Below are 17,736 nucleotides of genomic sequence, written 5' to 3'. Positions count from 1 at the left end.
AACAATGCCTCATGTAAGGTTCCAAGACAATGTGCTGCTAAATGCAAAAGTTGACTCATCTCTCTTCAAATGTAATTTCAGGTTGTGTAATTTTGAGCCCTGATTGGGAGTCCTATCGGGCGGCGCACAATTGGCCCAGTGTCGTCTGTCAATGTAAATACGAATTTGTTCCTAGTTAAATAAAGGTCACATTTTAAAAATGTAAATGTAACAATAACAATAGATAAATTTTAAGGTCTGATCCAGTAAAAAGCTGCTTGCACAATGGCTGTGGTGCTATTCTACAACTGAAATGCCACACAGTGAACGTTCTCAATGGAAATGGATAAGTTCAGTGAGATCTGCTGCACTCTGCTGGTATACAGTGCATTTGGAATGTATTCAAACCCCTTGACTTTTTCCACATTTTGTTACGCTACAGCCTTGATCTATGATGGAATTATTATTATTTTTGCCTCATCAATCTACAAACAATACCCCATAATGACAAAGAAAAAACAGGTTTAGACATTTTAGCTAATTTCAAAAAATGAAATATCACATTTGCATAAGTATTCAGACCCTTTACTCAGTACTTTGTTGAAGATCCTTTGGCAGCAATTACAGCCTCGAGTCTTCTTGGGTATGACGCTACAAGCTTGGCACACCTGTATTTTGGGAGTTTCACCCATTCTTCTGTGCATATCCTCTCAATCTCTGTCAACTGCACAGCTATTTTCAGGTCTCTCCATAGATGTTCGATCAGGTTAAAATCCGGGCTCTGGATGGGCCACTCAAGGACATTCAGAGACTTATCCCAAAGCCACTCCTGCGCTGTCTTGGCTGTGTACTTAAGGTCGTTGTCCTGATGGAAGGTGAACCTTCGCCCAAGTCTGAGGTCCAGAGCTCTCTGAAGCAGGTTTTCATCAAGGATCTCTCTGTACTTTGCTCTGTTCATCTTGCCCTCGATCCTGATTAGTCTCCCAGTCCCTGCCGCTGAAAAATATTCCCCAAGGGCATGATGCTGTCACCACCATGCTTCAACGTAGGGATGGTGCCAGGTTTCCTCCAGATGTGACGCTTGGCATTCAGGCCAAAGAGTTCAATCTTTGTTTTTTCAGACCAGAAATCTTGTTTCTCGTGGTCTGAGTCTCCTTTAGGTGCCTTTTGGCAAACACTAAGCCGGCTGACATGTGCCTTTTACTGAGGAGTGGCTTCCTTTTGGCGACTACCATAAAGACCTGATTGGTGGAATGCTGCAGAGATGGTTGTCCTTCTGGAAGGTTCTCCCATCACAGAGAAACTCTGGAGCTCTGTCAGAGTGACTATCGGGTTCCCCCGATTGCTCAGTTTGGTCGGGCGGCCAGCTCTAGGAAGAGTCTTGGTGGTTCCAAACATCTTCCATTTAAGAATGATGGAGGCCACTGTGTTCTTGGGGACCTTCAATGCTGCAGAAATGTTTTGGTACCCTTCCCCAGATCTGTGCCTTGACACAATGCTGTCTCGGAGGTATACAGACAATTCCTTCGATCTCATAGCTTGGTTTTTGCTCTGACATGCACTGTCAACTGTGGGACATTATATAGACAGGTGTGTGCCTTTCCAAATCATGTCCAATCAATTGAATTTACCACAGGTTGACTCCAAGTTGTAGAAACATCTCAAGCATGATCAATGAAAACAGGATATACTTGGGCTCAATTTCGAGTCTCATAGAAAAAGGGTCTGAATACTTATGTAAATAAGGTATTTATTTTTTCTTTTCTATTTTACATTTGGAAAAATCTCAAAAAACAGTTTTCGCTTTGTTGTTATTGGGTATTGTGTGTACTGAATGTCAGAGAATAGCTTTGTATCCATTGCAGTGCTATGGATGTTCTTTCGTGCTTTCTTTGAATGCCTGACCTTCAAACCGACATATCATTTAAATAAAAAACATTTGTGCCAATTCAGTTAACTGCTCTGGTTCTCTTCAGTTCAGGATGTGATTGTGCCTTACAACTTCAAGGAGAAGGGCAGCATGTAGGAACATACAGGTAACTGCCAAAATAAAGGAAACAACTGAGAAATTAGGAATACAAAGTATATTGGAAGCAGGTGCTTCCACACAGGTGTGGTTCCTGAGTTAATTAAGCAATTAACATCCCATCAGGCTTAGGGTCATGTATAAAAATGCCCAAATGTCCATTATTTAGGCTACCATGGTTAGACGAGATCTCAGTGACTTTGAAAGAGGGGTCTGAAAGGAGCATAGGGGGTTTAGACAGTCACCAGATATCAACCCAATTGAACACTTATGGGAGATTCTGGAACAGTGCCTGAGACAGAGTTTTTCACCACCATCAACAATACACCAAATTATGGAATTTTTCATGGGTCAATGGTGTCACATCCCTCCAAAAGAGTTCCAGACACTTGGAGAATCTATGCTAAGGTGCATTGAAGCTGTTCTGGCTCGTGGTGGCCCAACGCCCTATTAAGACACTTTATGTTGGTGTTTATTTTAGTGCTGACCCCATTTCGTCGACTTGTCGATTGTTTGGTCGTTAGGTTGTTTGTCGACTGAGATTTCTTTAGTTGAGTAGTAGCAAAAGATATAGATTTAAAAAACATCATGGTGTGATTGGCACCTGTCTGAGTGGACTAATCTATTGTGGAGGCAATGGGGATGGCATAGTCCATCAGTCTAATACATGCTACTGAAGTTGTATATGGTTAAATTACATAAGAACAATGGTGCAACACTAATAAAAATTATATTTATAACAAATGCGCTTTCTCCCGCGTTGGATAGTGGTTGGGGTCCGGGGTTCAGAAGCACATCAGTGAGCTGTTGAATTGGTGCCTTTTCCTAGACCATGTTATTATGTGCATAATAGCACAGTTAACCAGCATATTGGTGTTAAGAACAATGTGGGGGAGGCAGCAGCAGAATGAGATGAGAAATCAGGCCTTGCCTTATTGTCTAAGAAAAGTGATGAGAGAGCAAACCTCAACTTAATTAGATCTATAATCAATAACCTAACTAATAAATGTGCCTGGTTTTATAAATAATGAATATATCTACAGAAATAAGACAGATCCTGCTTCTGTTGCCTGTTTTGAGTTTTTGTTTAATAATAGCCTACTGATTCCGCAACCACCAAGCCTCACTCAATGACATGTCAAGTAAACTATTTTACAAATTCGACTGTTTTTAATCTTTACTATGCTGTAATTTGTCATTTGTATTAGGATCCCCATTAGCGAACACCGTAACTCTAGCTAATCTTACTGGGGTCCAACACCAATTAATAAGACTTTACAAACAATTACAAATCAACACTTCACAAACATTCAACAAGTAGACAATTACAATACCTGACAGGAAACACATTTAACATTCAGTTGATGCACAAGGCTGTGGGGCCAGATGGATTACCAGGACGTGTACTGCGAACATGCGCTGACCAACTGGCAAGTGACTTCACTGACATTTTCCACCTCTCCCTGTCCGAGTCTGTAATACCAATATGTTTCAAGCAGACCACCATAGTGTCTGTGCCCAAGAACATTAAGATAACCTGCCTAAATGACTACTGACCCATAGCACTCACTACTGTAGCCATGAAGTGCTTTGAAAGGCTGGTCATGGCTCGCATCACCATTATCCCAGAAACTCTAGACCTACTCCAATTTGCATACCACCCCAACAGATCCACAGATGATGCAGTCTCTATTTCACTCCACACTGCCTTTTCCCACCTGGACAAAAGGAACACCTATGTGAGAATGCTATTCATTGACTACAGCTCAGCGTTCAACACCATAGCGCTCTCAAAGCTCATCAATAAGCTAAGGACCCTGGGACTAAACACCTCCCTCTGCAACTGGACCCCGGACTTCCTGACGGGCCGCCCCCAGGTGGTAAGGGTAGGTAACAACACATTTGCCACGCTGATCCTCAGCACAGGGGCCCCTCAGGGGTGCGTGCTCACTTCCTCCTGTACTCCCTGTTCAGTCATGACTGCATGGCCAGGCACGACTCCAACACCATCATTAAATTTGCAGTTGACACAACAGTGGTAGGCATGATCAGGAGAAGTTGCCCTGAGAAGCAACCCCACACATGAATGGTCTCAGGATGCTTTACTCTTGGCATGACACAGGACTGATGGTAGCGCTCACCTGGTCTTCTCCGGACAAGCTTTTTTCCGGATGCCCCAAACAATCTGAAAGGGGATTCATCAGAGAAAATGACTTTACCCCAGTCCTCAGCAGTCCAATCCCTGTACCTTTTGCAGAATATCAGTCTGTCCCTGATGTTTTTCCTGGAGAGAAGTGGCTTATTTTCTACCCTTCTTGACACCAGGCCGTGCTCCAAAAATCTTCGCCTCACTGTGCGTGCAGATGCACTCACACCTGCCTGCTGCCATTCCAGAGCAAGCTCTGTACTGGTGGTGCCCTGATCCAGCAGCCGAATCAACTTTAGGAGACGGACTTGGCGCTTACTGGACTTTCTTGGCGCCCTGAATCCTTCTTCACAACAATTTAACCACTCTCCTTGAAGTTCTTGATGATCCGATAAATGGTTGATTTAGGTGCAATCTTACTGGCAGCAATATCCTTGCCTGTGAAGCCCTTTTTGCGTAAAGCAATGATGCCGGCACGTGTTTCCTTGCAGGTAACCATCGTTGACAGAGGAAGAACAATGATTCCAAGCACCAACCTCCTTTTGAAGCTTCCAGTCTGTTATTCGAACTCAAACAGCATGACAGAGTGATCTCCAGCCTTGTCCTCGTCAACACTCACATCCGTGTCAACGAGAGAATCACTGACATGATGTCAGCTGGTCCTTTTGTGGCAGGGCTGAAATGCAGTGGAAATGTTTTTTTGGGGATTCAGTTAATTTGCATGGCAAAGAGGGACTTTGCAATTAATTGCAATTCATCTGATCACTCTTCATAACATTCTGGAGTATATGCAAATTTCCATCATACAAACTGAGGTAGCAGACTTGGTGAAAATTAATATTTGTCATTCTCAAAACTTTTGGCCACGACTGTATATAGTCTCGCTATTGTTGTTTTACTGCTGCTCTTTAATTACGTGTTACTTTTCTCTTATTCTTGTCCGTATGTCTTGAAACTGCGTTGTTGGTTGTGGCTCGTAAATAAGCATTTCACTGTAAGTATTCGGTGCATGTGACTAATAAAATTTGATTTGATACACTTTGATGTCATGTGGTGGTCGGTGGAGGAGTGACAACGGGTGCTAGTCACAGTCACTCGCGGTCTCTTTTTTAAAACACAGAGTAGCAAGTCTGAGCCCGGCCCGGCACATTCAATCGCTAGTCCGACTTCCTCTAGTAATTTGTGTTTAGTCATGATTTAATCAGACAGTGTGCTTAAAACATCATGCAAGCTCAGTGCATATATTTGATTTGATTAAACCACAGTGTCAATATATGGAAAAATACACTTTTTTAAAATTTGTACAAATCAATTGGACGACTCTTGGTTGACCAATATTTATTTTAGTCGGGGACAGCCCTAGTTTACTTTATATTGAAAGTTAGCTGTAAAAGTTCATAAAATCTGATAAAACATCTAGTTGAAAACAGCATCACTCAAACTAAATCAAATAGAAAGTGTTAATAGTCAACAAAAAATATTTTTACAGTGAGGTATTTTATTAGAAAAGTCGAAATTAACACTGTTAGTAACAAGGCAGATATGATATGAGATCCGGAGAATAGCAAGGGCAGGTTTAATACTCTGCAAATCTGTCTGTATCGTGGAGCATGTTAGTACCACTGTCTGTATAGTACAGATGTAGGATCTTCACTTGAACCAGTTTGCTACAGCAGGAAAATAATCTTGCAGAAATAGAAAATGTAAATTATGTGGATTATAATTAATGGCCATTTTTCTCAGGGTTGTTACATTTTTTTGTAAAGGAAAAGTTTGACATGACAAACTTCCGAATCCTTTTTAAACCTAAAATAAACTACAACTGTTAAATATAATGCATTGCAGGAAAGTTATTCCACAACAAGGTGATCAAATTACGATCCAACATCTGTACTAGGCAGGGTTTTGTACCACAATGAGTGTTTGATATGATTGACGAACATTAATTAGATAGCACACACTAAAGGTCTGAAAATAACCTATTATTCTGTGGCGTACGCAGGGAGAACAGAAAACAAATTCAATTAAATTGTATTGGATTCCCCAAGCTTTACCAACTGACGATACAACACCCACCTTTTCTCTTTCTGTAAGCCTGCAGCTATGACAGCTCTGATTGACTGGACGATAGTATTATACCTTTCTCTGTTTGATATATTTTTTTTTATAGAAACACAGACAGAAAATGTAATATAAAGTAAGTCTGGATGCTGTATTGTTCTAGATAAACTAGACGTATTGCCATTGAAGCATCAAAATAAAACATCCAATAAAATGTCTCCAACTGGATGTTGGGTGAGTTAGTGTTCTGAGGGGAAAGTACATCTACATAAATATCAGACTCATCTTACGATTCATATACTGATCCGGGACCAAACATTTAAGCGAGTAGTCAACAACTGATGTTTTCTTTTGTTTGTTCTTTTTACAATCATTGACCACCGACTAGTCACATAAAAAGGCTGTCCTGCAGATCATTTTCTGTATTGCGTCACTTTCCTGTACATAGCCATATTTAATATTAAAAAGGAGAAAGGGGAAGACATATCCTCTTCTGGTTGTTGACTTTCCCAAGTATAGTATGAGTTGACTGCTGTTGCGCAATCCTGGGTTCATATAGTATTTGTTTTCTTCCAAATACTTTAAGTGTTTGAGCCGGTCTTGAGTGCCAGATGGGAGGGGTTTGCTTTTGGGTCTATTCCATTGGCTTTATTGCGCCAGACAAGCTCAATCAAGCACAGATTAAGTACTTGAAAGAAAACAAATACAATCTGCACCCAGGTCTGCTGTTGAGTGGATGATGAGGTGGAACCATGGTCTGTGATGCTGACGTTCAGTGGTTACTATGGGATCTGTCTCAGTCTCAGGCAGCACTGGACACAGCCAGCTTCTTCAGGTGGTCCATGAATACCTGTAGACTGACGTCATCTGTCAGGATTGGGGCTCCTGACTCCTACACACAGAGAAGACGAGAGTGGAATTCAGTTATATAATCTGGGAAAGTGGTTACACCCTGGAAGCTCCTCAGAGGAGGAAAGGGAATTTCATAAAAATAATTAAACATTAAAAAAAGTGATCATTTTTAAATTAAACTATTCACGTCACCAAATAATGTATTAAAAAACACACTGTTTTGCAAAGGTCTACAGTATCTCCGTAGGGTAGCACCATGGTGTAGCAGGAGGACCGGTTCTCACCCCCTTCCATAGACTTACACAGTAATTATGACAATTTCCGGAGTACGACCTCCAACTTATCAGAGCTCTTGTAGGATGAACTGACATGTTGTCCACCCAATCAAAGGATCAGAGAATAAATCGTACTGAAAGAATAAGCTACATCTAACTAGCATTGCAGTGCATACAATGTAGTGAGTAGTTGACACAGAGAGAGAAAGACAATATTTGAACAAACTAATTTCTTCAAAAATGAAGGAGGCAAGAGAGAAAGAGAGCAATATTTTGTTTTATTTTATTCACTTTCACTTACTTATCTAATGAATGCAGCTAGATAGTTTAGCCTACTCAAACACCCGGCTCAAACAGAGAGGGATGCTATGTTAGCTAGCTGGCTATGGCTATCCAACACGGTAACTCTTCCAAGTCAAGGTAAGCTGGTGGCTTTATCAATGTATTACCACTGGGGCCCACCAGTGTAACTGCTAAACTGCTTGCTGACTGTACTGCATGATTGTAGCTAGCGAGTTTACTAATGCGTTAGTTCTAGTAGCTATGTTGACTATGACGTTAGCTGATATGGTTACAAAGATGCATGCTGTTTGTAGTGATTAGCGGTAATGATATGAAGGTTTGGCTTGGAAAGTTTTTTTTGCATGGTCACAGAGAGTTGATATGTTGTACACTGAAGTCCACAAGCGAAGGGAAAAGGTGAGAGAAGGAGAGTGAGTAGATATATAAGTAGGAATTAAACAACGCGCTAAGTGATCATGCTGTTTGAATGTGGCAGCTATGAAAGTAAATTGTGTTTGCACATGATCAGAGGTGTATTCATTCCACCGATTCTGTTGAATGAAACAGGGATAAACATACCTGAATCTGTCCAATATAAACTCTTGTTTGCAACTATTGGACTAATGGTTACATCCTAGACCAACTAGCTGCAGGCAATAGTGTGCAAGGCGGTATTGAATGTGCCACTGTCTGTCACCTTGATTACTCAAAATGTTCTCTCGACCTGTGCACTTAAGTTGTAAACTTTCATTCATAAACAAGATTGTAGCAACCTCATGATCATTTGGTACAGGAAAAATCTGAGTATCACGTAGTAGCCTAAACCTATCGATGTTACATTGAGTTGGGTGAATGGATTATGAGTGACAGTCATCCAATATGCTGTAATAGAAATAAGGCCATGCTCATGAAAAAAATTAGTATCCTCCCTCATCTTAAATGGCACCGACAGCCACTAAGTTACACTTTCATTATCCACTAAAAAATGTAAGAGGACTACACTAATTTGTGTAGACTTTACCTGCTTGTGTAAAAGAAACGGACAACAAGTAAGAGTTGGGACTCTCTCTCCAGCTACATGATGACTTTCAATACAACATTAAGCCGAGTCAGGCTGAACCGCAGTGGACCCTATGCTCCTCCAGGATCAACAGTCATTATTGCACACACATGCCATTCAGAAAGAGACAACGTGCTTATCCTTTACAAAATAAAATACTAAAAACACCATCCTTAGCAGTGTGTACTTTTTTATTAATAGTATCTTCTCTAGTTCTTGGGTAAAACATAAATAATAAGAATTAGCAGAAGTCTTACCTGGCCCCATGCATACATGTTGTTGTGGGTTTGTGATGGGTTAACTTTAGATAGCAGGAAACGAGCCTAGAAAACAACAAGAACATCAATACAGGAAGTTGAATAGACTTGACAGTTGACATTCATATACATTTGAGCGAGTGTGTGTATGTACCTGTGATCCGCCAAACTCTGTGTCTATGTAGCGGGGCATAGGGAAGCGGCTGTGCAGGATCTCCTGGGCGTCGTCCGCTGGAGCCTGCAGCAGGTGGCGGAAGTTCTCGTACTCGGGCATCTCCTGGTAGCCTGCCTTACGCCACTGAGACACAGTCTGATGGATAGACAGAGAAAAAGGGTTAGAGAGAGCCCAGTTAGAGATGTCCTGAAGACATGAATAATTACATGTAGATGTTTACAGATCTAAGAAATTAAGAGAAGTCTGTCTAGGAGCAGATTGGTTTTGATTGACATTATTTCAATAGCAATCAATGACACTGGATATAATGTATTTCTTTTTTTCAAACAATACAAAACATACACATACAAATATCAACGACCTCACCCACCCCAGTGCCGCATCCCTCTGCACCACATGGCCTCAAACTGCACCATTTTGTTTGTCTCCGTCATCCACGTATTTTCAATATTTAGATAATAAAGCATCTGACATCTCCATTGTGTTAACGATGGAGTATTGGTTGATTTCCAATTTAAGTATACATTTTTTAAAGATGATTACTGAGAAAAGTATCTCTATGCACCCTCATATGCCATATCTTGAAATATGCAAACAGATTAGTACTTCTCTTCTGACAGCTAACTTTCTAACTCCGCCCATAACGTCTGGACTTTATAGCATTACCAGAAGACATGGATAATTGAGTCATTGTTAGTTTTACACTTAAGACAGGACTCTTGTATAATATTAAGAGTACATTTTCGTTTACTAATTTTGTTAGTTATGCTCCAACATTCCTTCCATCTTGTGCTAATATAAGTCTTGGTTCCAATAGTTTATATTTTTTCTAAGAGGTTGTCAGTTGGATATGCTCTCTGCAAGGTTCTGTATAGCTTACCTATCATATGAACATCCTTTTCTGACTTAAATAGGATTCCCTCAAGATTGCTCTGATGACCAAGAATGAAGTTGCATGTATTTGAAAATATCTAGATTGGTCAGTCCAAAATTGCTTTTTAATTTTGGCAAATAAATAAATATATATATTTCCTATTACCAAGTCATTTACGGTTTCTATGCCTTTAGTTTTCCATGTGGACCATATTATCGGTGAATTATGAAAAGATATCCAAGGATTGTTCCATAGGGTTGTGTTTTTGGGGAGTGATAATAGTTCTGGTAGAAAACGTATAATTTTCATCAATATTGTTATAGTGTTCTTATCTTATAGTTATAGTGTTCTTATAAAATAGACAAGTGAAAAGATTTTGGGGATGCATATGCGCATCTTCAATATGTACCCGTTGTTCCTCTTTAGTGCACTTAACTATATGTCGCAAGTAAAAAGCCCTGGGTGGAGAGTTGATACAATTCCAAGTCTAGAAGGTTAAAACACCCCTCAGACTTAGAAAATTCTAAAACTTACATTTGTATTTCTATGAGTGTTTTTTGCCCATAAAAAAGTATGTTATGAAGGAGTATAGTTTTTTAAAGAATGTATTTGGTGGGGTAATTAGAATGACTGAGAATAAATATTAAATATTTGGGAGCCATGCCATTTTGAAGAGGTTTATTCTACCTGTAAGATTTGCTTTCATATGGGTAAGTAATGGGATTACTTAAGTCATCTGTATATACAGTTGTAGTCGGAAGTTTACATACACCTTAGCCAAATATATTAAAACTCAGTTTTTCACAATTCTAGACATTTAATCCAAGTAAACATTCCCTGTCTTAGGTCAGTTAGGATCACCACTTTATTTTAAGAATGTGAAATGTCAGAATAATAGGAGAATAATTTATTTCAGCTTTTATTTCTTTCATCACATTCCCAGTGGGTCAGAAGCTTACATACACTCAATTAGTATTTCGTAGCATTGCCTTTAAATTGCTTAACTTGGGTCAAATGTTTCAGGTAGCGTTCCACAAGCTTCCCACAATAAGTTGGGATAATTTTGGCCCATTCCTCCTGACAGAGCTGGTGTGTAGGCCTCCTTGCTCAAACACGCTTTTTCAGTTCTGCCCACAAATTTACTATAGGATTGAGGTCAGGGCTTTGTGATGGCCACTCTAATACCTTGACTTTGTTGTACTTAACCTCTCTGGGATATGTGGGACGGTAGCGTCCGACCTCGCCAACAGCCAGTGAAATTGCAGGGTGCCAAATTCAAAACAACAGAAATCCCATAATTAAAATTCCTCAAACATAACTATTTTACACCATTTTAAAGATAAACTTGTTGAAAATCCAGCCACAGTGTCCGATTTCAAAAAGGGTTTACGACGAAAGCACACCAAACGATTATGTTAGGTCAGTACCTAGTCACAGAAAAACACAGCCACCTGTCATGTGGATGGAATATCTTGGCAAAGGGGAAAGCCTCACTAACAGGGATGTAAACAAATTTGTCCACCAAATTTGAGAGAAATAAGCTTTTTGTGCATTTGGAACATGTCTGGGATCTTTTATTTCAGCTCATGAAACATGGGACCAACAGTTTACATGTTGCATTTATATATTTTTGTTCAGTATATTTTTTCTGTATATTTTTGCTTAAGGTAATTTATATTATATTAGTATTAAATTTATTATTTCAGTTGGAAAGTTGAAAGCTTCAAAAGATTTGAATAGAAAAGACCATTCAAGATGGTCGAAAGCCTTTTAGTATCAACAGCCATTATTGATAAAGTGAGTGTACAAAACATTAGGAATAATACTTGCTCTTTCCATGACAGACTGACCAGGTGAATCCAAGTGAAAGCTATGATCCCTTATTGACGTCACATTAAATCTTAAATCCACTTCAATCAGTGGTCACCAACCGGTCGTTTGCGATCGACTGGTCGATTTCCAAGCCATTCTTAGTCGTTCAGCAAACATTTCTGAAAAAACCCCAACAATAAAGCCTTGTGTTCCTAAATGTTGGATTTGTTTCGCATTGTTGGCGGTAGGTGCACTTGATTCTGCAGCCCTAGTGCTGGGAAGGCAAAGTGTTCTCATTTTGAATCATTTCATGTCTGAAGTTTGAACTCCTCCTACTCGGCAGGCCCAGAGATCAAATCAAGGGCACCTAAATGCCTACTCCTGGCAAATCAGACAGCGTCTTTCTCCACAGTTTCCACGCACCATAGACTGTAAAAGGAAGCCTCTAACACAAAGAAAAGTTGATAATGTGACTTTCAAAACTTTTAAAACCATAACTAGAGAGAGACTCAACTAATACAGCAAAGACCTGCTGTTTTTATGAGTAAGTTCATTTAAAGTTGTTATTCAGCGCCGTCAACACTTTGTTCAACAGTTTTATAAGCCATTAACTTCTTGACGCTTACCCATCCCTTAAGCGGGATAATTGTCATCAGCAACCGCTGAATAGCATATAGCGCCACAGTCAAATAATATTACTAAAATATATTCACATTCATGAAATCACAGTCTCAGATTTTGAAATTATGCTTTACAGTGAAAGCAATTCAAGCGTTTGTGTAAATGTATCGATAGCATAGCAAATCATTATGTACACAAAGCATTAAGTAGCTAGGTCACGAAAATCAGAAAAGCAATCAAATTAATCGTTTACCTTTGATGATCTTCGGATGTTTTCACTCACGAGACTCCCAGTTACACAACACATGTTCCTTTTGTTCCATAAAGATTATTTTTATATCCAAATACCGTTATGTCGCGTTATGTTCAGAAATCCACAGGAAAGAGCGGTCACGACAACGCTGACGAAAATTCCAAATAATATCCATAATGTCCACAGAAACATGTCAAACGTTTTTTATAATCAATCCTCAGGTTGTTTTTAAAATGTATATCCCATAATATATCAACCATGAGTGTAGGTTTTTCAATAGGACCGGGAGAAACAATGGCCACTTTACTCTGTTATGCAAAACTCACTCTGAGAGCCCCCAACTATCCACTTACGCAATGTGATCTTTCTCGCTAATTTTTCAAAATAAAAGCCTGAAACTATGTCTAAAGACTGTTGACACCTTAGTGAAGCCATAGAAAAATGAATCTGGTTGATATCCCTTTAAATGGAGGATAGGCATGCATAGGAACAGAGAGGTTTCAAAATAAGAGGCACTTCCTGATTGGATTTTCCTCAGGTTTTCGCCTGCAATATCAGTTCTGTTATACTCACAGACAATATTTTGACAGTTTTGGAAACTTTAGAGTGTTTTCTATCCTAATCTGAAATAGGCAGTTTCAAATGGTACATTTTTTAGCCAAAAACGAAAATACTGCCCCCTACACGCAAAAGGTTAAATGCGTGTTCTCCCTACTTCCACTGCTGCTACAACCAGCACTTCCAGCTGCAATAAAAGAGTATAGCTCTTTTATTGCGTTTCGATAAGCCTGCATTGTTATTATTTGCGGCTTGTTTTTTTTTGTATCAAGAAATACATTACTTTGTCTGGTCATAGGAGTAACATGAATTGGTGCATGAGGCAGAAATAATGCAATGCGACTTAAGTCTTCCAACTGATGGCAAAACTTGTCTCTTTTTCTCAGTGGAGAGAGGAGGGACGGTGAGTCGGGTGATCAGCAGCCTCACCGCTGCTCCCTCCCTACCCTCAGACTGACCATCAGATGCAGGCCATCTGTCCAGTAAAAAAAGCTAATTATTATGCTCACTTAGCTGTCTCACAAGTAATAAAACAAATTATATATTACCGGTGTGATCATATAGCTAAAATTAGGAAAATATCATTTCAAAATGTTCTGAGAAGAACAATGGCAGGGCAATTCAAGTGTAGCCAATATGCAGTTTTAATGTATTGGGCCTATAGCCTACTGCACAAACCTCATTGCTACAGAACTGGTTGTAATAGGTTCATGTTGCATAATAGGCTTATGTTTTTTAAGTAATGTCAAAGAAAATCTGAGCGGTAGATCTCGGCTTACATTTTTACGGAGTAAAAAGTAAGTGAGTCCATGCCCCAAATAACCAAGGCTCTTCTGAACAAAAAACGGGGTGTAACTCAATATTAGGAAGGTGTTCCTAATATTTTGTACACTCAGTGTACATCTTGTTTTTTTAGTGTATTGTATTAGAAAGAAATACATGATCATGTTTCAGTTTAAGTGTCTAGATTTTAAAAACCCTGTTTGATTGATATGTATCAAGTTTGGTACGAATTCTGCCATTCTATTGCTGATGAGCCTTGTTATTATTTTATTTTCACAATTTATTAAACTTATGGGTCTGTAATCAGCAGGAGACACTCCAGATGCTCCTGGTTTTAATATAACTGAAATAACTGTTCGATAAATGGAACTAGGAAGCACTGAATTGAATGATGCATGTTGTCATTTCTGTAAATAGGGGTGGCTACTTTATCCCAAAATGTTAAATAAAATTAAGGGGAAGCCAAGTCAGCTAGGCGAACCGAACTAGTGTGCTCGCATGGTCCCTTAAAATACATTTAGCTTGAAAAAAACAGAAAAGTGACAATAGTACTGTTTGTCCATTTAGAGAGACTGTAGCCAGTATACACTTCCAAAAATAGTACAAATGAATATAAGATAACTCAATAAATCTGTCATTGATTTTGACGTTTTTGCCGAAGAGATCTTAGTCACACAATTTTACATCTAATTAAGATGTTTGGTGAAGTATTTCTTAATGAATAAATTACCATGAAAACAAGTTGTCTCTCGTGGAATAACAACAAAGACTTTATTGAAGAATCCCTACTGTTGACCAATCACCAAAGAAGGGGCGTAACTTCAGCTACCGATTTCAGCTTGTGTGCCTGAACAACCGAAAAAAACGAAGTCAAAAACAAACAAAAACGCCACAAAACATTGTCATAATATATGCACAAACTCTTCCCAACCTCTTTTGGCTGGGAAGCATGCAGATGCCTTAAGAAGGGTGTAGGATCAGTCCAATTTTAGTTTAATTCCGATTTATATAGATTTTCATAGAAGCTTTGAATTATGTTGTTTCTAATTAACATTTGTATATTTATCTTTTTAAATTATAACTCGATTGGCATATATCCGTTTGTGAGGGCTGCGAGATATTTACTAGGTTTATTTCCCATGAAGTAGTATGCTTTATTTGAGTTTCACCTGTAGTTGTTGGCTCTCTTCAAAGTAAAAGATCATATTCCTGCTTAAATTCAAGATATTTTTATGGGCTTTTTCTAAAATAGTAATTTATTTTTCTTATATTTAAATGTTTTAAATCAGATTGAATTTGTGCAGAGAATGAGATTATCATTCCCCTAATGTACACATTAACTTCTTTGGGACTGGGGGGCAGTATTGAGTAGCTTGGATAAAAAGGTGCCCAGAGTAAACTGCCTGCTAGAATATGCATATAATTAGTATATTTGGTTAGAAAACACTGAAGTTTCTAAAACTGTTTGAATGATGTCTGTGAGTATAACAGAACTCACATGGAATGCAAGAACCTGAGAAAAAATCCAACCGGGAAGTGGGAAATCTGAGGTTTGTAGTTTTTCAAGTAATTGACTATTGAATATAGTGTCTATGGGGTCATAATGCACTTCCTAAGGCTTTCACTAGATGTCAACAGTCTTTGGAACCTTGTTTGAGGCTTCTACTATGAAGGAGGAGGGAATGAGAGCTGTTTCAACCAGGTGTCTGGCAGAGTACCATGAGCTCAGTCTCGCGCGCTCCCGTGAGAGTTAGCTGCGTTCCCTTTCATTTCTAAACATTTACATTTACATTTAAGTAATTTAGCAGACGCTCTTATCCAGAGCGACTGCAAAGGAATTCTCTGGTTGGAACATTATTGGAGATTTATGTTAAAAACATCCTAAAGATTGATTCTATACTTCGTTTGACATGTTTCTACGAACTGTAACGGAACTTTTTGACTTTTCGTCTGGACCTAGTACTCGCGCCTCATGAATTTGGATTAGTGGGCTAAATGTGTGAACAAAAAGTAGGTATTTGGACATAAATTATGGACTTTATCGAACAAAACAAACATTTATTGTGGAACTGGGATTCCTGGGAGTGCATTCTGATGAAGATCATCAAAGGTAAGTGAATATTTATAATGCTATTTCTGACTTCTGTTGACTCCACAACATGGTGGGTAACTGTATGGCTTGTTTTTGTGTCTGAGCGCTGTACTCAGATTATTGCATGGTGTGCTTTTTCCGTAAAGTTTCTTTTAAATCTGTCACAGCGGTTGCATTAAGGAGAAGTGGATCTAAAATTCCATGCATAACAGTTATCTTTTATCAATTTTTATTATGAGTATATCTGTAAATTGACGTGGCTCTCTGCAAAATCACCGGATGTTTTGGAACTACTGAACATAATGCGCCAATGTAAAGTGAGATTTTTTAAATATAAATATGAACTTTATCGAACAAAACATACATGTATTGTGTAACATGAAGTCCCATGAGTGTCACCTGATGAAGATCATCAAAGGTTAGTGATTCATTTAATCGCTATTTCTGATTTTTGTGAGCCCTCTCCTTGGCTGGAAAATGGCTGTATGGTTTTCTGTGACTAGGTGCTGACATACCATAATCGTTTGGTGTGCTTTTGCTGTAAAGCTTATTTGAAATCGGACACTGTGGTTGGATTACAACAAGTTTATCTTTAAAATGGTGTAAAATACTTGTATGTTTGAGGAATTTTAATTATGGGACTGTTGTTTTGAATTTGGCACCCTGCAATTTCACTGGCTGTTGGCGAGGTAGGACGCTACCGTCCCACATATCCCATATCCCAAACATTTACATATGTTTTTCAACAGGTCAATGACCCAACACATCTCCAGGCTGTGCAAGGGCTAGTTGACCAAGAAGGAGAGTGATGGAGTGCTGCATCAGATGACCTGGCCACCACAATCCCCTGACTTCAACCCAATTGACATGGTTTGGGATGAGTTTAACCGCAGAGTGACAGAAAAGCAGCGAACAAGTGATCAGCATATGTGGGAACTCCTTCAAGACCTTTGGAAAAGCATTCCTCGTGAAGCTGGTTGAGAGAATGCCAAGAGTGTACAAAGCTGTCATCATGGTAAAGGGTGGCTACTGTGAAGTCCCTCAAATACATTTTTATTTGTTTAAAACTTTTTTGGTTACTACATGATTTCACGTGTTATTTCATAGTTGATGTCTTTACTATTATTCTAGAATGTAGAAAATAGTAAAAATAAAGAAAAAACCTTGAATGAGTAGGTGTGTCCAAACTTTTGACCGGTACTGTATATATACACATATATTTTTTTTATAGACTGTAAAAACACCAGCAAATCAAGTGATTTTTAATTGTGGAAATCTGTCCCAAAGTATGCTGATGCATAATGCATAATATACAAATGTAAGCAAGGACTGAAATGATTATGTTTTAGTCAAATATTGCAGTCAAATTTGCAGTCTACAAATGATGTGTAATTATATTCGGGCACCCTGACAATCCACTGCGGCTGAATCTAGTTGATGATCCCTGCACTACTGCAACACTGGCATTACAGTCCCCACTGCTCCCTCATCTATTCACAAATGTCAAATAAGGACAATAGTATCTGGCTGCAACCTGAAATGAAATCAGTCTAGTGTACGATAGAACAGGGATCATCAACTTGATACAGCCGCGTGACGATTTTTTCTTGAGTGGATGGTGAGGGGCTGG

At 39.0% G+C, this 17,736-nt stretch overlaps 1 protein-coding gene across 1 annotated transcript in view; it reads right to left on the bottom strand.

Moving 5' to 3' along the window:
- Nucleotides 1–5,629: 5,629 nt before the first annotated feature.
- The window catches only part of LOC124046639 (protein transport protein Sec23A), a 41,764-nt gene continuing 29,657 nt past the window's right edge, over nt 5,630–17,736 (bottom strand). Inside the window, exons 16-18 of the mRNA XM_046367249.1 lie at nt 9,093–9,248; nt 8,939–9,004; nt 5,630–7,104 (exon numbers count right to left, since the gene is read on the bottom strand). Of these exons, the coding sequence (XP_046223205.1) occupies nt 7,015–7,104; nt 8,939–9,004; nt 9,093–9,248 (312 nt within the window). The 3' untranslated portion in view covers nt 5,630–7,014. The remainder of the gene's footprint in view (nt 7,105–8,938; nt 9,005–9,092; nt 9,249–17,736) is intronic.

Source organism: Oncorhynchus gorbuscha, linkage group LG10 (assembly GCF_021184085.1).
Source record: "Oncorhynchus gorbuscha isolate QuinsamMale2020 ecotype Even-year linkage group LG10, OgorEven_v1.0, whole genome shotgun sequence".
Taxonomy (NCBI): Eukaryota; Metazoa; Chordata; class Actinopteri; order Salmoniformes; family Salmonidae; genus Oncorhynchus; species Oncorhynchus gorbuscha.
This window is presented reverse-complemented; position numbering and strand designations above follow the sequence as displayed.